Consider the following 16296-nt stretch of genomic DNA (forward strand, 5'->3'; position numbering starts at 1 on the left):
CCACGAAAAAAATACAATAAAGTTATTTCTTAAACGAAGGAATATAATAAAAAGTATATTTTTATGGCATCCATCTGCAAAATTTTGTGCTATAGTGCCAGTTATGTGTAATTGTGTATTTTCAAAGTAAATAATATAGTCGTAGGAACGCATATTTAACAGTTTAATGATTTCAGATTGTTTGTCACTTGTCAGTTAGCAATAAAGTACCAAAACGAGTCAATATAAATTACTAATACGTACGGTACAACATTATATAAGTAATTGTAACAGGAATTGTACCTTTACATAATAGAATCGACCGTAAAAAAAGAAAGTCGCAATCACAATTGAAACAAATGGATTAGTGTTACAACAAGTTTATTATTTAGCTGCTATGTTTCGTGACTTAAGACACGAACAGTATGCAAATTGCAGTGAATTTTAATCAAAAATTGTCACGAAACTGCACAATTGATACCGAAATTTTGAGTAAGAAGTAAGTACAGCGCCATCTGTACCTACGAGTATTGATATGCTACAACTCGTACATAGAAAAATAGTTCAAATGTATCGATAACAGAGGGCACTACAAGTCCTTGTTAGAGTTTCGCGCTATAAACATCAATGCTACCAACGCTATGTAAGCGGTGACGTATAGTCCAACCAAATTCAGTAGTGTTATTTTTGCCTATATTTTTTACGAAATTGTGTATACATAAATTGGTCGCGTCATACACGTTCAGAAATCTATCAACAAGAGTCCAATAAGAATTTGTTTATTAATTTTCAATTTACTTATCGTTATATGTTAGTCAGTCTATTTTAAAGCACAAAGAAGATTTTGTTTCAATATTTAACCAATATTCACTTAACTTTTTTGATTGAACGCTTGTCAAATTCACAAGCTATTTGACGGGCATTATTCTTACTCATTCAGTTATCAGCATTGCGCCGTGATTGCCCAACGCTCGCTATACGCTGTGACACGAGCGCGAACGGTCATTGTTAGTTTGTTACGGGAATTTGTAAAGAAATTACAACTTTTGATTCATCAAGTTCTCGCGTAACAATATAATTACAGAACAATTAAACAATAGCTTCCGTGTTAGTGTTAAACAGTGATATTGTGTTTAAAAAAGTGTTTGCCGAATGTTTTTGTATTGTGTTTCAAAATAGTGGAGTGATTCAAGATGAGTAATTTTACGAAAATGATCAAAACTACGCCAATCACTGATGATTACGACATCTCCAACACGGTCCTCGGCCTTGGGATCAACGGAAAGGTGGGTTTTCATTCGGAATTTTACTGAAAACGGTTATGTTAATATGATTTTTGTGTTGTTTACATATGACGTCAAACTTTAAAATTAGCCTCTACCCGTTAATGCTTTTATCTCATCTCAACGCGCTTCATTGTGACAAAACTCGTACAAAAGTTATTTATTTTTGAAAAGTTTCAAAACTTTGCACAACTTTAAAGTTTTAAAGAAAATTAGATGTAAATAAAATAAAGTTTTCAACATAAAATATTCAACAGACGTATACCTATATACATACGTAGTACTATTTCCTAGAAATAACGATTACGACATTGTATGTGCGATTTTGTATAGGATGCGCAATATGTTTTATTCATTCATCCGAGATCTGAGTAATAAACATCATGAAATGAGAACTGTCGACAAAAAGTTACACATTATTGCACAACATAAAAAAAGTTATCATGACATTCTTTTGTCACCCGCCAAAATGAAAAGCATTAAAATTTTTAAATGCTTCCGTGTTTTTTTTGCATTTTAAAAATAGAACCAAACAAAATTTGTGCTAAAAATGGCGCCATTTTACTGCAGACATTATTCAATTTTAAACAATAGTGTTTTTAAATAGTTTAGTTTTAAATAGTTCCCATAGTTTTCTATGGGCATGACTAATTATTTCCCATGGTGACAATACTATTTTGCATTGATTTGATGGAATGCTAAGCATAATAATTGCTTATTGAAATTCGAATCTAACTTTCCCAGACCAAAGACAATAGGAATGCTTATTTTAATTTGAAAATAAAATCATAGGGAAATGAATTTATAAATAATGAATTGTTTTTTTCAACTCAATGGGAGGTGATGTCATATTTTTGTTAAATATACCAGCATAATGACTATAAATATGTCAAAACATCCTGTTTTCAAATGCCTAGTAGACTTGATCCTACATTTGAGACTTCTCTGGGAGAAAACCCAAGATTTTAATGCAATTTCAGAAGCTTTGGTTTCTATTTCCTCTTGTTATTGTTGTGGTGAATTATTCATCCTTCTATATGGTTTGCTATTAAAAGACTTGGATTTCATTTTATGAGGCAATATGATTCTCATAAAGTTTGTTTCAACACATTGAGAGTTTAAAAGACATATTTAAGAAATACATCAATTTATTGTTTTGAAGCTATTGCTAAACATTGCTTTGAACCTTGAACTTAAATTTTCTATTCATATCTAATTATCTAAAGCAGAGCATTGTAGTCCCTATGAAGGGAAGAAACCCGTCCATAGCAGGACATTTTTAAATACATATTTGTTAGGCGTTTAATTATAAAACAGGATTTATCATTGCATAAATTTTACCTTTAAAAACCAGTCAGATCGGTAACTAGATCATACAAACGATAAATTGCTCATAGTAGTTATAAATAGAAACAATCACCTTTTAATTACAATTGATCCACTTAATTGATTGTATCAACAGTGGGGAGTTCCTATTACTCATTGAGAATCCCCAGTCTGATTACAGTAAGGTTTTAATTGATGAGATACTAAAGTCCGATAACGTAGTAGACAGCAGTGGCATGCAAGATTTATCTGGATTATAAAGCATGATTCTGAATCCTTTGTAAATCAGAATTAAAGTATGTAAAGTAAAGCATCATATCTAGACTGCAGTCAGCTGCATCAGCCAATCAAATGGGTCATGACACATGGTGAAAAATACAAAGGAACATGCATAAAATCATGCCTTAGTCCCATGGCTGATTGGCTGAGAGGAATAATTCCACTTGCTACGATCCCTACAAACTTTGCTTGCTTCATTTACATCCATACATCTTGTCATACAGGAATGCCAGTTATCTATTACTCTTATTGATTACACTCTATAAATAGTTTGTTTCCCTCCATGTATCCATACATGCTATAAATAAACAACTTTCGAACAATTAAACTAAATTCGTTAATATAATAATAATATGTTTGTAACAGCTGTAAGAACAAGGTTTGTATAGATAGGACTAAAATATTTACAATATAACATAGTATTACACTGTTGAGTACCTACACCCAGTGAATGAAGTTTGGCCAGTCCGCTAGTAATACTATAGAGATTGATGGAATCAAAATTCCCACAGGGTTCCAAACAACAGGATAAAACAGCACTATACCCAGACGAGGTCAGGCCAGTCTAGCAAATAATGTATTAAAACATATGAGTAATATTGAATCATAATCTATAAATAACAAGCGTTGATTTAGTGTTATTGAACTTTGAATCATGTCTTGGTATGCATACACTGAATTATCTGCAGCCAATTTTATCAGCACAGAAATATTTCATTCAAGACATTTATAAGTGTATTGTACTATCGAACCAACTGATTCATGACCCATTTTGCCGATAATTCGCTTGACACCGTCAAAACAGTAAGAATTTCGTCTCTAACGTCAAAGTCGCACTTAGGACATTTTAAACATGCATACGACTGTGTTATGATGTATCTACGACTACATACAACTTTGACCTTTGTTGTTACAGTGCGTAGATACGTTTTCGATAAATCACTCTTAATTTGAATGTAGAATGTAAATAGTCTAAACTCTTTTCACTACGAAAAAACCTATTTGTGTCAAATATCAAATAGCACGTCATTTAAAAATCTGTGAAACGATTAGGGTAACCATTACAGTCATTGCCCATCATACAGTGATTGCCAATGTTAAGGAATAATACTTTTATTTTAATTTCTAAAGTAACCAGTTCAAATTTATTGCGATATATGTCATTTTTAGAATATTGGTAACATTTTTAATTTATAGAACTCATGTCCGACGTTTGTGCGACAGGCGTGTAGTTCGAAAAGAAAAAGTAAAAGTTTGTTGCAATATTTGTTAAGGATAACACATTTGAATTAACAGTATTCGCTAGTATTTATGGTTTTTAAGTGTTTTATATTGAATTAGTATAAAGTTATTGAAACAAAGGACTGATGTTCTTTTAGAAAAAATATTTAAGTTGCGTTTATAATAGAGATTATGTCAATGTTTTACTAAATAAAGACACTATTGACCAAAATTGTGTATCAATTCCTTAACCGGGTAATAACTATGCTGGTTACCCTATATTATTTAATTTTGATAGTTACATTATTTCCTATAATGGCCGAATAAACCATGCCCTGAGTGGGTATCGTACCCACTCCTGACGCGTCGCAGTCGTAACATCAACCCACTACGCCACGGAGCCTGTTGAAAACGGTAGCAAAGCATTATTGTATTGGCGCACAAAGATTTGTCGCAATGATGACAGATAACAAATTCATTACCAAGGAAACGAAAGGTTCAAGCCAATTTCGACCTACGCGTATATAGACGCGTTTTAGAAAATGAGCACATGGTGGGTCATGATTCAGTTTGTTCGATAGTACATTGGGTTTTTACATACATTCTGATGTAGAATGAGGTCTCTGTGATCTAGGTCTGTAAGATTTTAGTAATTTAGCAATTTTTTTGTCATAATATTCTTCTTCTTATCATATGGTTAGTGGCCAACCTAGTAAGCCTTTGACGTGGCTTAACGACCGTTATCTTAATTAAACAATTGGGACCGATGGTTAGGTGCCCTCCGAAGCCCGAAGACACCCTGTTCAGATACCACCATGCGATCTCTCTTCTTTGGAATTACTGGGCTAAGAATAACTAAGATATAAAATGATTACCTATATGACCAACGGAAGGTACGCAAAGTCAAGCCTTGCTGTAGCCTGAATTTCTCTTAGGATGTGTGTCCTACTGTCCTCAATGAGAACAAAATATCTTTCTATTGGGTGTGCATTTTTTGTTTTACTTTAGACAATGCAGAATCTTATTAATTACTGTAACATTTGACTGATATTGTTTAACAAAATTTGATAGAGTAGGTTGATACTGAGTAGTTTATTTTCGTTACCAAACCTTGTCAAGGCATGTTAAGAGAAAATTTAAAAGACTAGTCAAAAAACTGGAAATGGAATGATCTCACCTTTCGTTACAAGAATTGACGAATAGTTTTTGTTGTAAAACCAATATATTTCAAAACTATGAGTCACCGATTCTAATATATTATTCAACGTATTTTTTTCTCGTTTTTATGTAAATAGAAAACCGTCGTTTTCGTAAAGCAGTTCTGTTGACCGCTTATAAAAATAAACAGTTGCTCTTACAGATCGGGTACGATCAGTGGGTTAAGCTTACCGACGCGTAGATATCTTCGTGATGGGTGGCCATGGTATCAGATCCGCATTCTTGCTTGTCCGTAGGTACTTAGTGGTCATTGAAAATTGTTACAGTCGCAGTTGTTAAGACATGTCGAAAACTTACGCGGTCGGCTTGAACTAGACTGACACTAGGTTGACCACCTAAAGAATTTTTGTTTCCTAATAAGAAGACAAAATGTATGGATGTGAATGAGGCAAGGGCAATTTGTAAGGATCATGTCAAGTGGTTGCCTATGCGAAATAGGCGTGATTTTTTGTATGTATACGTGTAAAAAACAAAGTTAACAAGATCAATGTATTGTGTAATACCGTGTTAAGAGATTTCAAGCAAATGATGACAATTGCATACAATTTTATGTTCAGTCGCAATTTCATTTAATAACAACACAAGATTCTCTTTACCTACTTATTACATTGTAATATTCTAATTTACCGTTTGCGTAGGATTGTAAACATTTTGCTCAAGATTGTTTACATACATACAAAAATATATGAAGGGACCGACTTGTTTTTGTTGTTATTCGCCAAAAAGTACCAAAATATATTTTCGACAATTGGTACAAAGTTGAGATTAACACATATAAGTAGGAATTCAAATAATACCAATCTAATACCATATTTTTATTACCTATGTTCCCAAAAGTGTACATATATGTATATGTCTTAAATCCGGATCCAGTTACCTATCAACATTTAATAAATTATTATGCCGTGTACATAGAGGTATACAATATCATTTTAAGCCTAAAAAGTTATAAAAGACTCCTTTTAGGCAGCTAAGAAGCGGAAAGCGCAATAGTGATCATTATGATTACATTATTCTTATCGGGGGTTCGATACACGCAATAAAATATTTGCACAGTCATACATACCTAAGTACTTAATTTTATACAAGTCATGCATATGTTTAAAAATCATCAAAACTTTCTTCATATTAGGTTAGGTAGTTAGGTTGATAAATTCGTCCTATCTTCTAGGTTTATTTCTCGAATAAAGTTATTATTCGAGAAATATAGATAAAAACTCAGTCCTTACATAAAAAAACAATAACTAAAGTACCTTGTCACTAAACTACCCAGTGCCCAGTGCCCACTCAAAAGTTTGCCTTACTAAAGTACCCATCCTCATATTAATATTTTTAGAAATTCCTAATAAATATTGTAAATTTAAGAACCTATACTTAGTTATATATATCCTTAGTTAAGCTAGTTTTTAAGACAACACTAACGTAAATATTTGCATGCTATAATATTGTGTATGAAGTCCCCAACCAGCACTTGGCCAGCGTGATGGACTCAAGGCCTAACCCCTCCCCATTACGGGAGGTGACCCTTGCCCAGCAGTGGGACAGTAATGGGTTAAATTTATTTTATAATATTGTAGCGAAATGTGCCCTGTACTTTATACTTTTATATTCCACCTTTATACACTTACCACATTTTAAGCTTTATCTATACTATACTAATATTATAAAGCTGAAGAGTTTGTTTGTTTATTTGTTTGAACGCGCTAATCTCAGGAACTACTTGTCCGATTTGAAAAATTCTTTCAGTGTTAGATAGTCCATTTATCGAGGAAGGTTATAGGCTATATATCATCACGCTACTACCAATAGGAGCAGAGTACGGGTGAAAAATGTTACAAAAACGGGGACAATTTTGACCCATTCTCTCTTATGTGACGCAAGCGAAGTTGCGCGGGTCAGCTAGTTATTATTATAAAACAGATGACAAGCGGTGCCTGCAACTGACATTGCAATTACGGCCACTACACTCCAAATCGAATTAACGTATAATAATTAAAAGCCAACACTCTGGTCATGTAGGCTCGCCCACTACTACACTATATTGGACTGTATTTAGGGTTGCCAGATCCAGGCTGGTCATTTCTGTGGCAACGAACTGAATTAGACTTTTGGTCCTTCGCTCCTAGTCTACACTAAGTAGGAATGACCAAAAAAATCAACGTAGTATCAGAACTTTGTAAAAAAAATATTATTTTCATTAACAGGGACAGCTAAGTAAAATTACTGGACACGGGACAACACGAATAATTCCGGGATAATCCCGGATATCATGGCTATCTGGCAGCCCTAGCTGTACAGTACAGTCATCGACCAATGTGGGTGTTTTTAAATATTTACATCACCTGCCTGTGTCTTTCTGCTGTGAAGTTTGAATTGATTAGTAGCTGGTTATTTTAGTATTGAATCATACATTGTAGATATGTACCTAGTTGCTAAGTGGTTGCTACTGACGGTCGATGCCAATATAATATCTTCGGATAGGAATATACCTGTAACTGTATCGTTATGTCATAGTTAAAGGCCTTTTCCCATAGTCTCAGTTCTTCTGGTTTTTTTTTGATATTGTGGTCTAAACTGACACTTTCTTTCCTTAAGACCAAGTAATCAACGTTAACGTTTAATTCGGGGCCGAACAAAGCCGACATTAGATTTTATAGTTGCTCATTTTGACAAACATAAACAATGGTTTCGCTCAGTCAGCCCATTTAACCAATTCACTATTTTCAGCTGAAGAACACTAGATTTAATTTAACGTAAGTGTATTTAAGCCTCAAAGAATATAAAATCAATAGAACCACTATAAACCTAGCATTTATGTGCCTATTATTTCCGCATCAATAATTTAATGTTGTACGCTTGGAAATTATCGTAAAATGGCCAGGAATAAGCTGGCTCGGCTATTGGACGTAGCGTTTTACGTCGCATACATTTTGAGATTAAATATCGGTTCGAGCAAATTGCTTTATTTTATCCGGCTTGTGTATTAATTAGCATTTACAACGCCTTTTTAAATGGAAGAGAAAGTGATCCGAATCAAATGGTTTTATATCGGTATCGTATGGTTTTAGCATATACCCCTTTTTACTGAGAAGAACTGAATAGCAGGAAAATCTTAGGTGTCTCTGCGGTCGCAAGCTTGCTACCTACCTTATAGGAGGTATAAATATGGGTTTTCTAGGCACGGTCATGTCGGGAGGGCACGAAACTTTCGAAAACATCCTTTATCGCTTCTCTTTATATTCTGATTTTAGTCGCTTTTTCTACTCTAGGTGCAAACCTATGCTCTTTCCTTTGATAAATGTTCTTCAATTTAAACGCAATCTTTCATAGCAATTATCGTTGCCGTTAAGATACGATGTATGATAACAGTTATCTACGTACTATTATAAGATAAAGATATCTTTACGTGTTCTAAAGTTTAAAGAGAATCCTCAAATATAAACTTCGTATTAACTAACTTAAGGTCACTGAAGGTAAAGATTGCTTAGAACCGCTGGTTGATAAATAGGTTATTTTCGCAGTTGTCCTCTCTACGCTGTGACCCCGGTTGGACTGGGGATGGGTATAACTGGGAATTTTCTTCCTACTTTTATTCCCAGTTCTTACTCCGGGGGACAGTGTTAGAAGGGACAACTGCGAATATATAAATAATCTGAAAGTTAGATCCGAGACTTTCATAGAATGGACAAGCTTTGACTCGGTCGTTGTCACTGATGTTCTAAATTGTAAATCTTGTATACCACCAGACACGAAATTTGAAGATAAGGCTCCTAACTGTAGCTCAATTCTCTATTACTATCGACTACCGACAACCGAACTGTCATCGAGAAATTTTGTATGAAAATCTGATCAGCGCCTCTGGCGGGTGTTGTAGGAAACATTTTGGCAGTACATTCTAAATGTCAAAATTTCGATAGTTAGCCGGTTGTCGGTAGTCGATAGTTGTACAGAATCGCGATACTGGTTGGACTATAGCAACTAATATTGGTTCATCACTATTATTACACGAACATCATGTCGCACCTCCACGCGATTTTTTCCTCCTACTCCTACGACCTTGCTCGGACAAACAATCTTATCTACACACCGATTATTTATACTACAAACCAGTTTGACAACACGTAAAATTACATTTATATTAGCGTCACTGTTTAGCAAATAATTGAAGGGTCAATAGTTCTGTCAATGACAAAGTTGTTCGTGATATTCATAGAAATGTCCCATCAAGTCCCGTGGCTGAGGTTTCTGAGGCACATTTAGCGGTAGTTTATCTATTCTATAACGTTAAAGCTGATATAAACTTGACAGTAACTGTAACGCTATATGTGCCCCAGAAACCGGGCATTAATTAGGCAACATTTTTTGTGAAAGATTCATCTATATTTCGTAATATAATACGGGCTATTGACCATATAGTGCATACATGTGGTTTTAATGTTTGGCCACAAACAGGACACAAATCTAAAGCGAAATTGTGGTAAACCAACTAATTAAACCTTTATATACCTAATTTGTTATTTTTATGAATACATTTAGGGTTAAACACTTATTATGCTTCTAAAAGGTTCTCTTATTTAAAGATTTTCTTATCAATCTCTGAACGAGGGAGTGGTTAAGCCTTGAGTCTCCCACGCTCTCCAAATGCAGGATTTATTTAAATTTAATTCTGATAAACTATTTCAAACGAAACACTCCCATAATAACATAAGTGGCATTATTAGCAAACTCGTATCGTGTTCCGAGATAAATAAAGTTTTCTTTAGCAAAGAGTTCTAAGAAGCCGGCGTTGTAAATAAACAAAATAGTCTATATCCGGGAACTGGGTATGAAAGGACCTCGTTATAAGATACGTCTTGGAAGAGAAAGATAAATATTTTCAACTTTTTATTTTCTTAGAAGAAAAACAGGTTTTTTTTGTTATTTATCATATAGGTGGTCCTCATGAGAGGGAGATCCTTGCCCAGCAATAATGGGACATTAATGGGTTAAATTTATTTATTTATTATTATTACAGGTGGTCAACCTAATGTCAAAGTTTAGGCCAGACGAAGATCTTTCAAATTCAAATTATCCTTTGTTTCGCAAACTTTGTACGAAGTATTTGAAATGGTCATCCTTTTGTGTCCGTTTCAAAGAAGCTGGTTGCTCGTGAGAAGAAACGGTATGATACTCACGGCCAAACCATATTTCCTAATGGTGCGTATATACATAACCCATTACATACCTACATACATATAGACATTTATGACATCTTTTTCCCATAGGGGTAGGCAGTGATCAAATAACCACTACCTTAATTAAAAATTAAACGAATCAAAGACTGTCTTTCTTTTTTTTACGTTTACTTAGTCGTAATTTGCGGCTGTAATTTCAATGTTTATAAAGTCTCGCGAAACGAATTTCAGTCTTCATTTACTTTGAAGGAAGAACTAAATATTTGAATTAGACAGTTTATTTAACCTTTAAGTGAATTGTGGGAATAGGGTTGATCACGATTGCCGTCGTAATCGACTACAGTCCAGTCAAATTTTGAAGTCCCATCCGTCGCTTGAGTGCGCGATAAATGCTTAAACTTATTTCAGTCTTTTTTTACGACAAGGCACCTGTAATAGGCTACGGAATTTTCAAACAAATTGCTTTCTAGTTTCATAAATATCGTATCCATACATCGATTTTTTATTATACACGCTCGTTCGACGACATTAACACATTAAAGTACAGTGATGCTGTTTGTTTCATAAATTTTATGTTACCCAACCATATCTGTCCCAGAAATAAAGAAGTAAGAAAATATTTTACTAAGAAACTGAACACGCTACTCAATACAATACACTGGACATCAACTTAAAGTAATTTACTCGTAGCAATAGCCTTTCATTGAAAATGTATACCCTGGCCTAGATTCTACTTTTATTTTTATCTAGGTACAAGGTATTTGTACCTTTATTTACACCAATAAAATCTAATCAGAATGTTTCAAACGAAATCTTCAATAAAAATTCCACTTCGATCTCCTAAAAACATTGTACGTGACGGCCCTATTTCCAAAGGCTATACAAATATTTTTTCATCAGCTACCTAGTACTAGGGTTACCATCCGTCCGGGTTTCCCCGGATTTGTCCTAGTTTGGAGGGCATCCGGGGAGCGTCCGGGGAAGGATTTAGTAGTAGACCGGGTTTTAAAAAAATTATAAATAAAATAAATTTGGGCCGCCTGTGAGACACGCACTATGCTCGCACACCACGATCAACCGACGAACCAAGTATATTCACCGTTCCCCCACTCCTCCCGTCGCGGTTGCTCTTCTTGCTGACATGTCCGGCTTTCGGACTCTAAAATCTGGGGTTTTCACGCGTCTTGTCCGGCTTCCAAATTTTAGAGATGGCAACCCTACCTAGTACTAATAGAGTTAAAACAAGTTTCAACGTGCCGGGTAAAATTGGGGATGTTTTTGAACCGATAAATGCCAAGGGTGAGTGTCTGTAATGAATATTGATTACGGTTTACAGATAATCGGTAGGCTCTTCTTAGAAAACGGATTTTAAGTGGATTGTTAGTTTTATTGGATTACTGGATTGCTGCCAATTTTGGAGATTTCCACCTGAATTTTAAAAGAAAAAGTTTTTTTTTGTATGTTTTCCTGTCTTGTTATCGTAGAAGAGTGTTATATAAACTATCTACCTAAAGGTTCATAAGTGGCTGTCATAACTAAGGACTTCTTATTTTCCAGTTATATACCTAAGTGGCTGTTGTGCATAGAACCTCTTATAACCCGCCTAGGTAACTTCCTAGGTGGGTTTTCGAGCTTATCTTAATATCTTTGGAACTCCAAAGATATTAAGATAAGCTCGAAAAAATAAAAAGCTCTTACGCTTTATATTAAAATCCATTAATGTACCAATACTTGGCAGGATCTCCTTCCTGAATAAGGGAACGACTAGGCTTTCAATCCACCTCGTTGACCAAAATTGGTTTGGAATTTTGTATCCCATCTTAACGTCAAACTTTACATTACTATCTTTCTTATATACCTAGTTATAAACTGCTTACAAGATGCATATATATGCATTTCTGCTGAATAAGAGCCAGACAAACCGATAAGCCCATAGAAAGTCTCTGGCTTACCGAGGCGCTTATGCGAACGAAGATAAAGTAGGGGAAGCAAATTGGCCTTGTTGTGCCGAAAGGGAAAGGGTTGGGTGATCTATTTTGATATTAGCAAGTCTTTTGTGTTGGGAAGGTCAGTCTCAAGGCCAATTTTCACACAGTTTTACTTTATTCGCGTTCATCAATCAACCTTTTACTACCACACGGCTGGGTCTACTTTCATAATAAAAAATGGGTTATGCTATAGTTTCTTCATGCTTGCCATTTTGGGAACTTGACTTCCTTCAAGACGGTGTACGTTGAATCCACTGAGCCAAAATGGTATTTGAACTGCGCGCCTCCGTGCTTCGGAGGGCACGTAAAAGTCGGTCCCGATTGTTGTCTATTAAGATAACAGTCGATAAACCAACTCAAAGGCCTTTGCGTGGTTTGAACAACTTTGACACTAGTTTGACCACTAACCATACGATAAGAAAGAAAGAAGACTAAGCCAAAAATTACTTCAAAGGAAACAAATTATTGGTTGGAGTCATATACCTATATTTGTATGTATTTGTAGTCATAAACGAGTAGAATGAGATATTTAGTTTATTAAATTAATGGCATTTCTCGCGTCTACTTTTGAAGTCTCAATTTATCAGGCGGCTATGATACGGGCATTTAAACACTTATTCGTGTTATCAGTCAAGTGATACGGGCGCATACTGGCTTAAAACGTGTGCAGGCAGCGCACGTGAAACGTACACGCCTACGAAAATAAGTTTTCGTATCAAAATCTTTATAATACAGCACCGTATTCAGCAATTTTGCACTCACATTGAAATTTTAAGCTGCCTTTACGCTAATTGCAGCTAAATGAAGAGTTTGAGGCTATCATGATACGGATATGTTATGAGAAAGAAAGGTAAACATGTTATGAGTCCACATTCATACTCATAACTCGTCTCGATGAACACGTAAGTAGAGGAAGTCCGAAGAAAAAAATAAATGCTTAGGTGGATGGATTTTCCTTTCATGCAGGTGTCCTTTTCAAAAAAATATGTGCCGAGATGGATTTTCCTTTCATGCCGGTGTGAGGTGTCCTTTTTCAGACAGTCAGAGTTAACGGCTGATAAAGTTTCTTTAATTATCTTTAAAAAAACAACTCCCGCACTAAGAATAGTTCTTGTCTTGGGTACTTTTACAAACATACAAACAACGGACACAAAAAGTACGACCAGACCTGAAACAATTATTTATGGATCGCACAAATAATTGTGCCACGCGAGAATCGTCACGCCAACGTTTTCTGGGCCTGGCTGAACGTCGTCGTCGACCTTCAGGCAAGGGAATGGGCCTTAATGTGACAAAAAGATTAACCGGCTGGTAAAAACAAAAATTCCCTAAATCCTACAATAACCCTAATTTTACTAACGTCATGACCGACCTTCACAGGTCAAATATTCCAGGATAACCCCTGGTAGCCCCTGAATCAATCCAGACGTCCAGTTTATCAGATCTAAGCCAAATCTTGACATTTCATAAACAAAGTTCAAAGCAACATTTCATAGCTTTACGGCGATCTATTTTTGTTTTCCTTTATTCTTTCGCGGATATTTTTTTGATGTTATTTTGCGATGTAATCAATCATGTTATGTATATCACGAATGTTATTTCTAGGTAAACATATCTGTATGTTATGTAGCGTACAGATACATCATCTACAAAAAGTAATATACAAATAATGCGTTTTGAACGACTGTAATGTATACTTGTAAATAAATACGCGATATGTATCTTTTTTGTTTGTTTGAATACACCAATTAAACTTAGCGCAGATATTTTAAAAAAAGTTCAAGTGACCAATGTCGGCATCTAGTACTTTTGCAAGAAGTGCAGGTGTAGCAGATGTAACAAAGATGGCATTCTTTAATTCCATCGCCCACACTTCTTTGCCACGTCTCTTGTACTCACTCCCCTAGGTATTTACTGTTCGTCTTCTGTGCAAATACTTGTTGCTATTATAATATATATTATTATCTTTACCATGTCATGCAATATAACTAAATTCCTATAACAAACGCTTGTCGCACACGCATATCACGTTGCAAATCATATACCGGTATCATTTATTTTGTTATATTTTCGAAGGGTCCCAACTTATGTTCTTGGTAAACCCGGGATTTGCGCACAAACATTACACTGCATTTTACATTTTGTGTATCTGTACGTATACACCTACGTTTTCAAGGATTCATTCCTGTATTTGGTAACGTATCTTCCGCTTCGCAGAATATAAGAGGAAAACCTCGCAAACGTATTCTAATTAAAACACGTATTATATACAAAATTACACGTAATTGTAATATCACGAATTTCAAGGTTCACGTACTCATATTTGGTTTTATTTAATTAGATTTATAATTGAAATTAAACCAAATTTGGTGGAACACGTAATGAAAGGAATATTTTTGTCGTAAATCCTCTATTTTATTTGATTAAGGTCAGTTGTGTGTTGTTCAATTGTTATTATCAAAGGTATGCTAGATATGTCTATTAAGTAATCTTAACTCCATATATCTAAAATTCTTCATTCATTCTTATACAGGGTGTAAGGGAAACGGTCTTGAATAGTTAATGATAGTTGTAGTGACCATTAAAAACATTTTGCTATTTAAAGCTTTTAGAAAATCGTTTTGCGTATAATAACCTTATTCATGAGAAAGGTAATTGTGTATCTTACGTCTCTACGATCTACGGGAGCAGAGTTATTACCATAATCATAATCATGAGAAATAAAATTGCTTACCTACTGAAGGGCACATCCTACTTAACAAATAAAAGACTTTTTGAGGTCACATTCACAGAATAGTGATAAAATTTATTTAAAACTTGGTAATTAACGCGAATAGCCATATTAGGTACCTACCTTGGATTGCCTGCTGGACGCAATCCAATAAAAGAATGGGTATTTACATACAATTTATGATATTAAACATGCAACGCGAAAGTTAAACTTATTCAAGAACGACATAACTCACATCACAAACTCGATACTTACGCCCTTTTGATCTTCATATTCAATGGTCTTAAGCCAGACGTTTCCTTCTCACAATAACTTATTGATATAATATTTACAGTTAAACCGCTGAAGTGTATCGACCCACATCCGTCATTCCGTCATGTTATGACGTCAGGGTGCAATGACATCTCATCTCTGATGTACTTGAGGATGTTTGTAATGTACCTGTGTGTTCGTGTATTAAATTGTTAATTAAATAATGTTGTTGGATGTATGTTTGTTACACTTAATAACTATTAATGAATTTTAACAATGGATAGTTAAGGTCTCTGCTATCAGCCGTTTTCAATATCCATCGTCGAGTTTTTTTCTATTTATCTTTAACTGAATTGGGTAGAGGTTGCTATCCACTAATAGATTATAGAAAACGAAGGAATAAACTGATAAATTAATGCTTATCTATCTCAATTTAGTATATCAGCCTAGTCTTTCTTACAAGTCTTAAAACTACGCTACGTTGGTTTTCTGATTTTTTGACGCTAACATTTGACATACCTAGTAGTATAACTGTTCAAAAATAAAAAAAACATGAACTGCGTCATGCTTCTAAAATTGGGCAAAATCTGTAAAAAAAAAATCTATTTTAATGATATTTTCCTCAGGCATAATCATTTTTGTGGAAAAAGTCTTTATGCAGAAGCGAATAATATTGTAGAAAAACAAATAATATTTTGTAATAATATTATATCCCGTCGTTTTCCTTAAAAAAGTCGAGCTAACATAAACAGGACCTAAATGTTCTAAAGTAATATAATGCTAATGAGTCATTAATTCTGTATAATATGTACTAAATATACAGTTTCATAGGGCTATGTAGGCGT

General features: G+C 34.6%; 1 protein-coding gene across 2 annotated transcripts in view; it reads left to right on the forward strand.

Annotated features, from left to right (window-relative positions):
• Positions 1-929: 929 nt before the first annotated feature.
• MAPk-Ak2 (MAP kinase-activated protein kinase 2) overlaps positions 930-16296 on the forward strand; it is a 65390-nt gene continuing 50023 nt past the window's right edge. For both annotated transcript variants that reach the window (XM_076132831.1, XM_076132832.1), the window contains exon 1: positions 930-1265. In XM_076132831.1, coding sequence (XP_075988946.1) covers positions 1173-1265 — 93 coding nt within the window. In that variant the 5' untranslated portion in view covers positions 930-1172. The remainder of the gene's footprint in view (positions 1266-16296) is intronic.

This window comes from Anticarsia gemmatalis, chromosome 28, assembly GCF_050436995.1.
Source record: "Anticarsia gemmatalis isolate Benzon Research Colony breed Stoneville strain chromosome 28, ilAntGemm2 primary, whole genome shotgun sequence".
NCBI lineage: Eukaryota > Metazoa > Arthropoda > Insecta > Lepidoptera > Erebidae > Anticarsia > Anticarsia gemmatalis.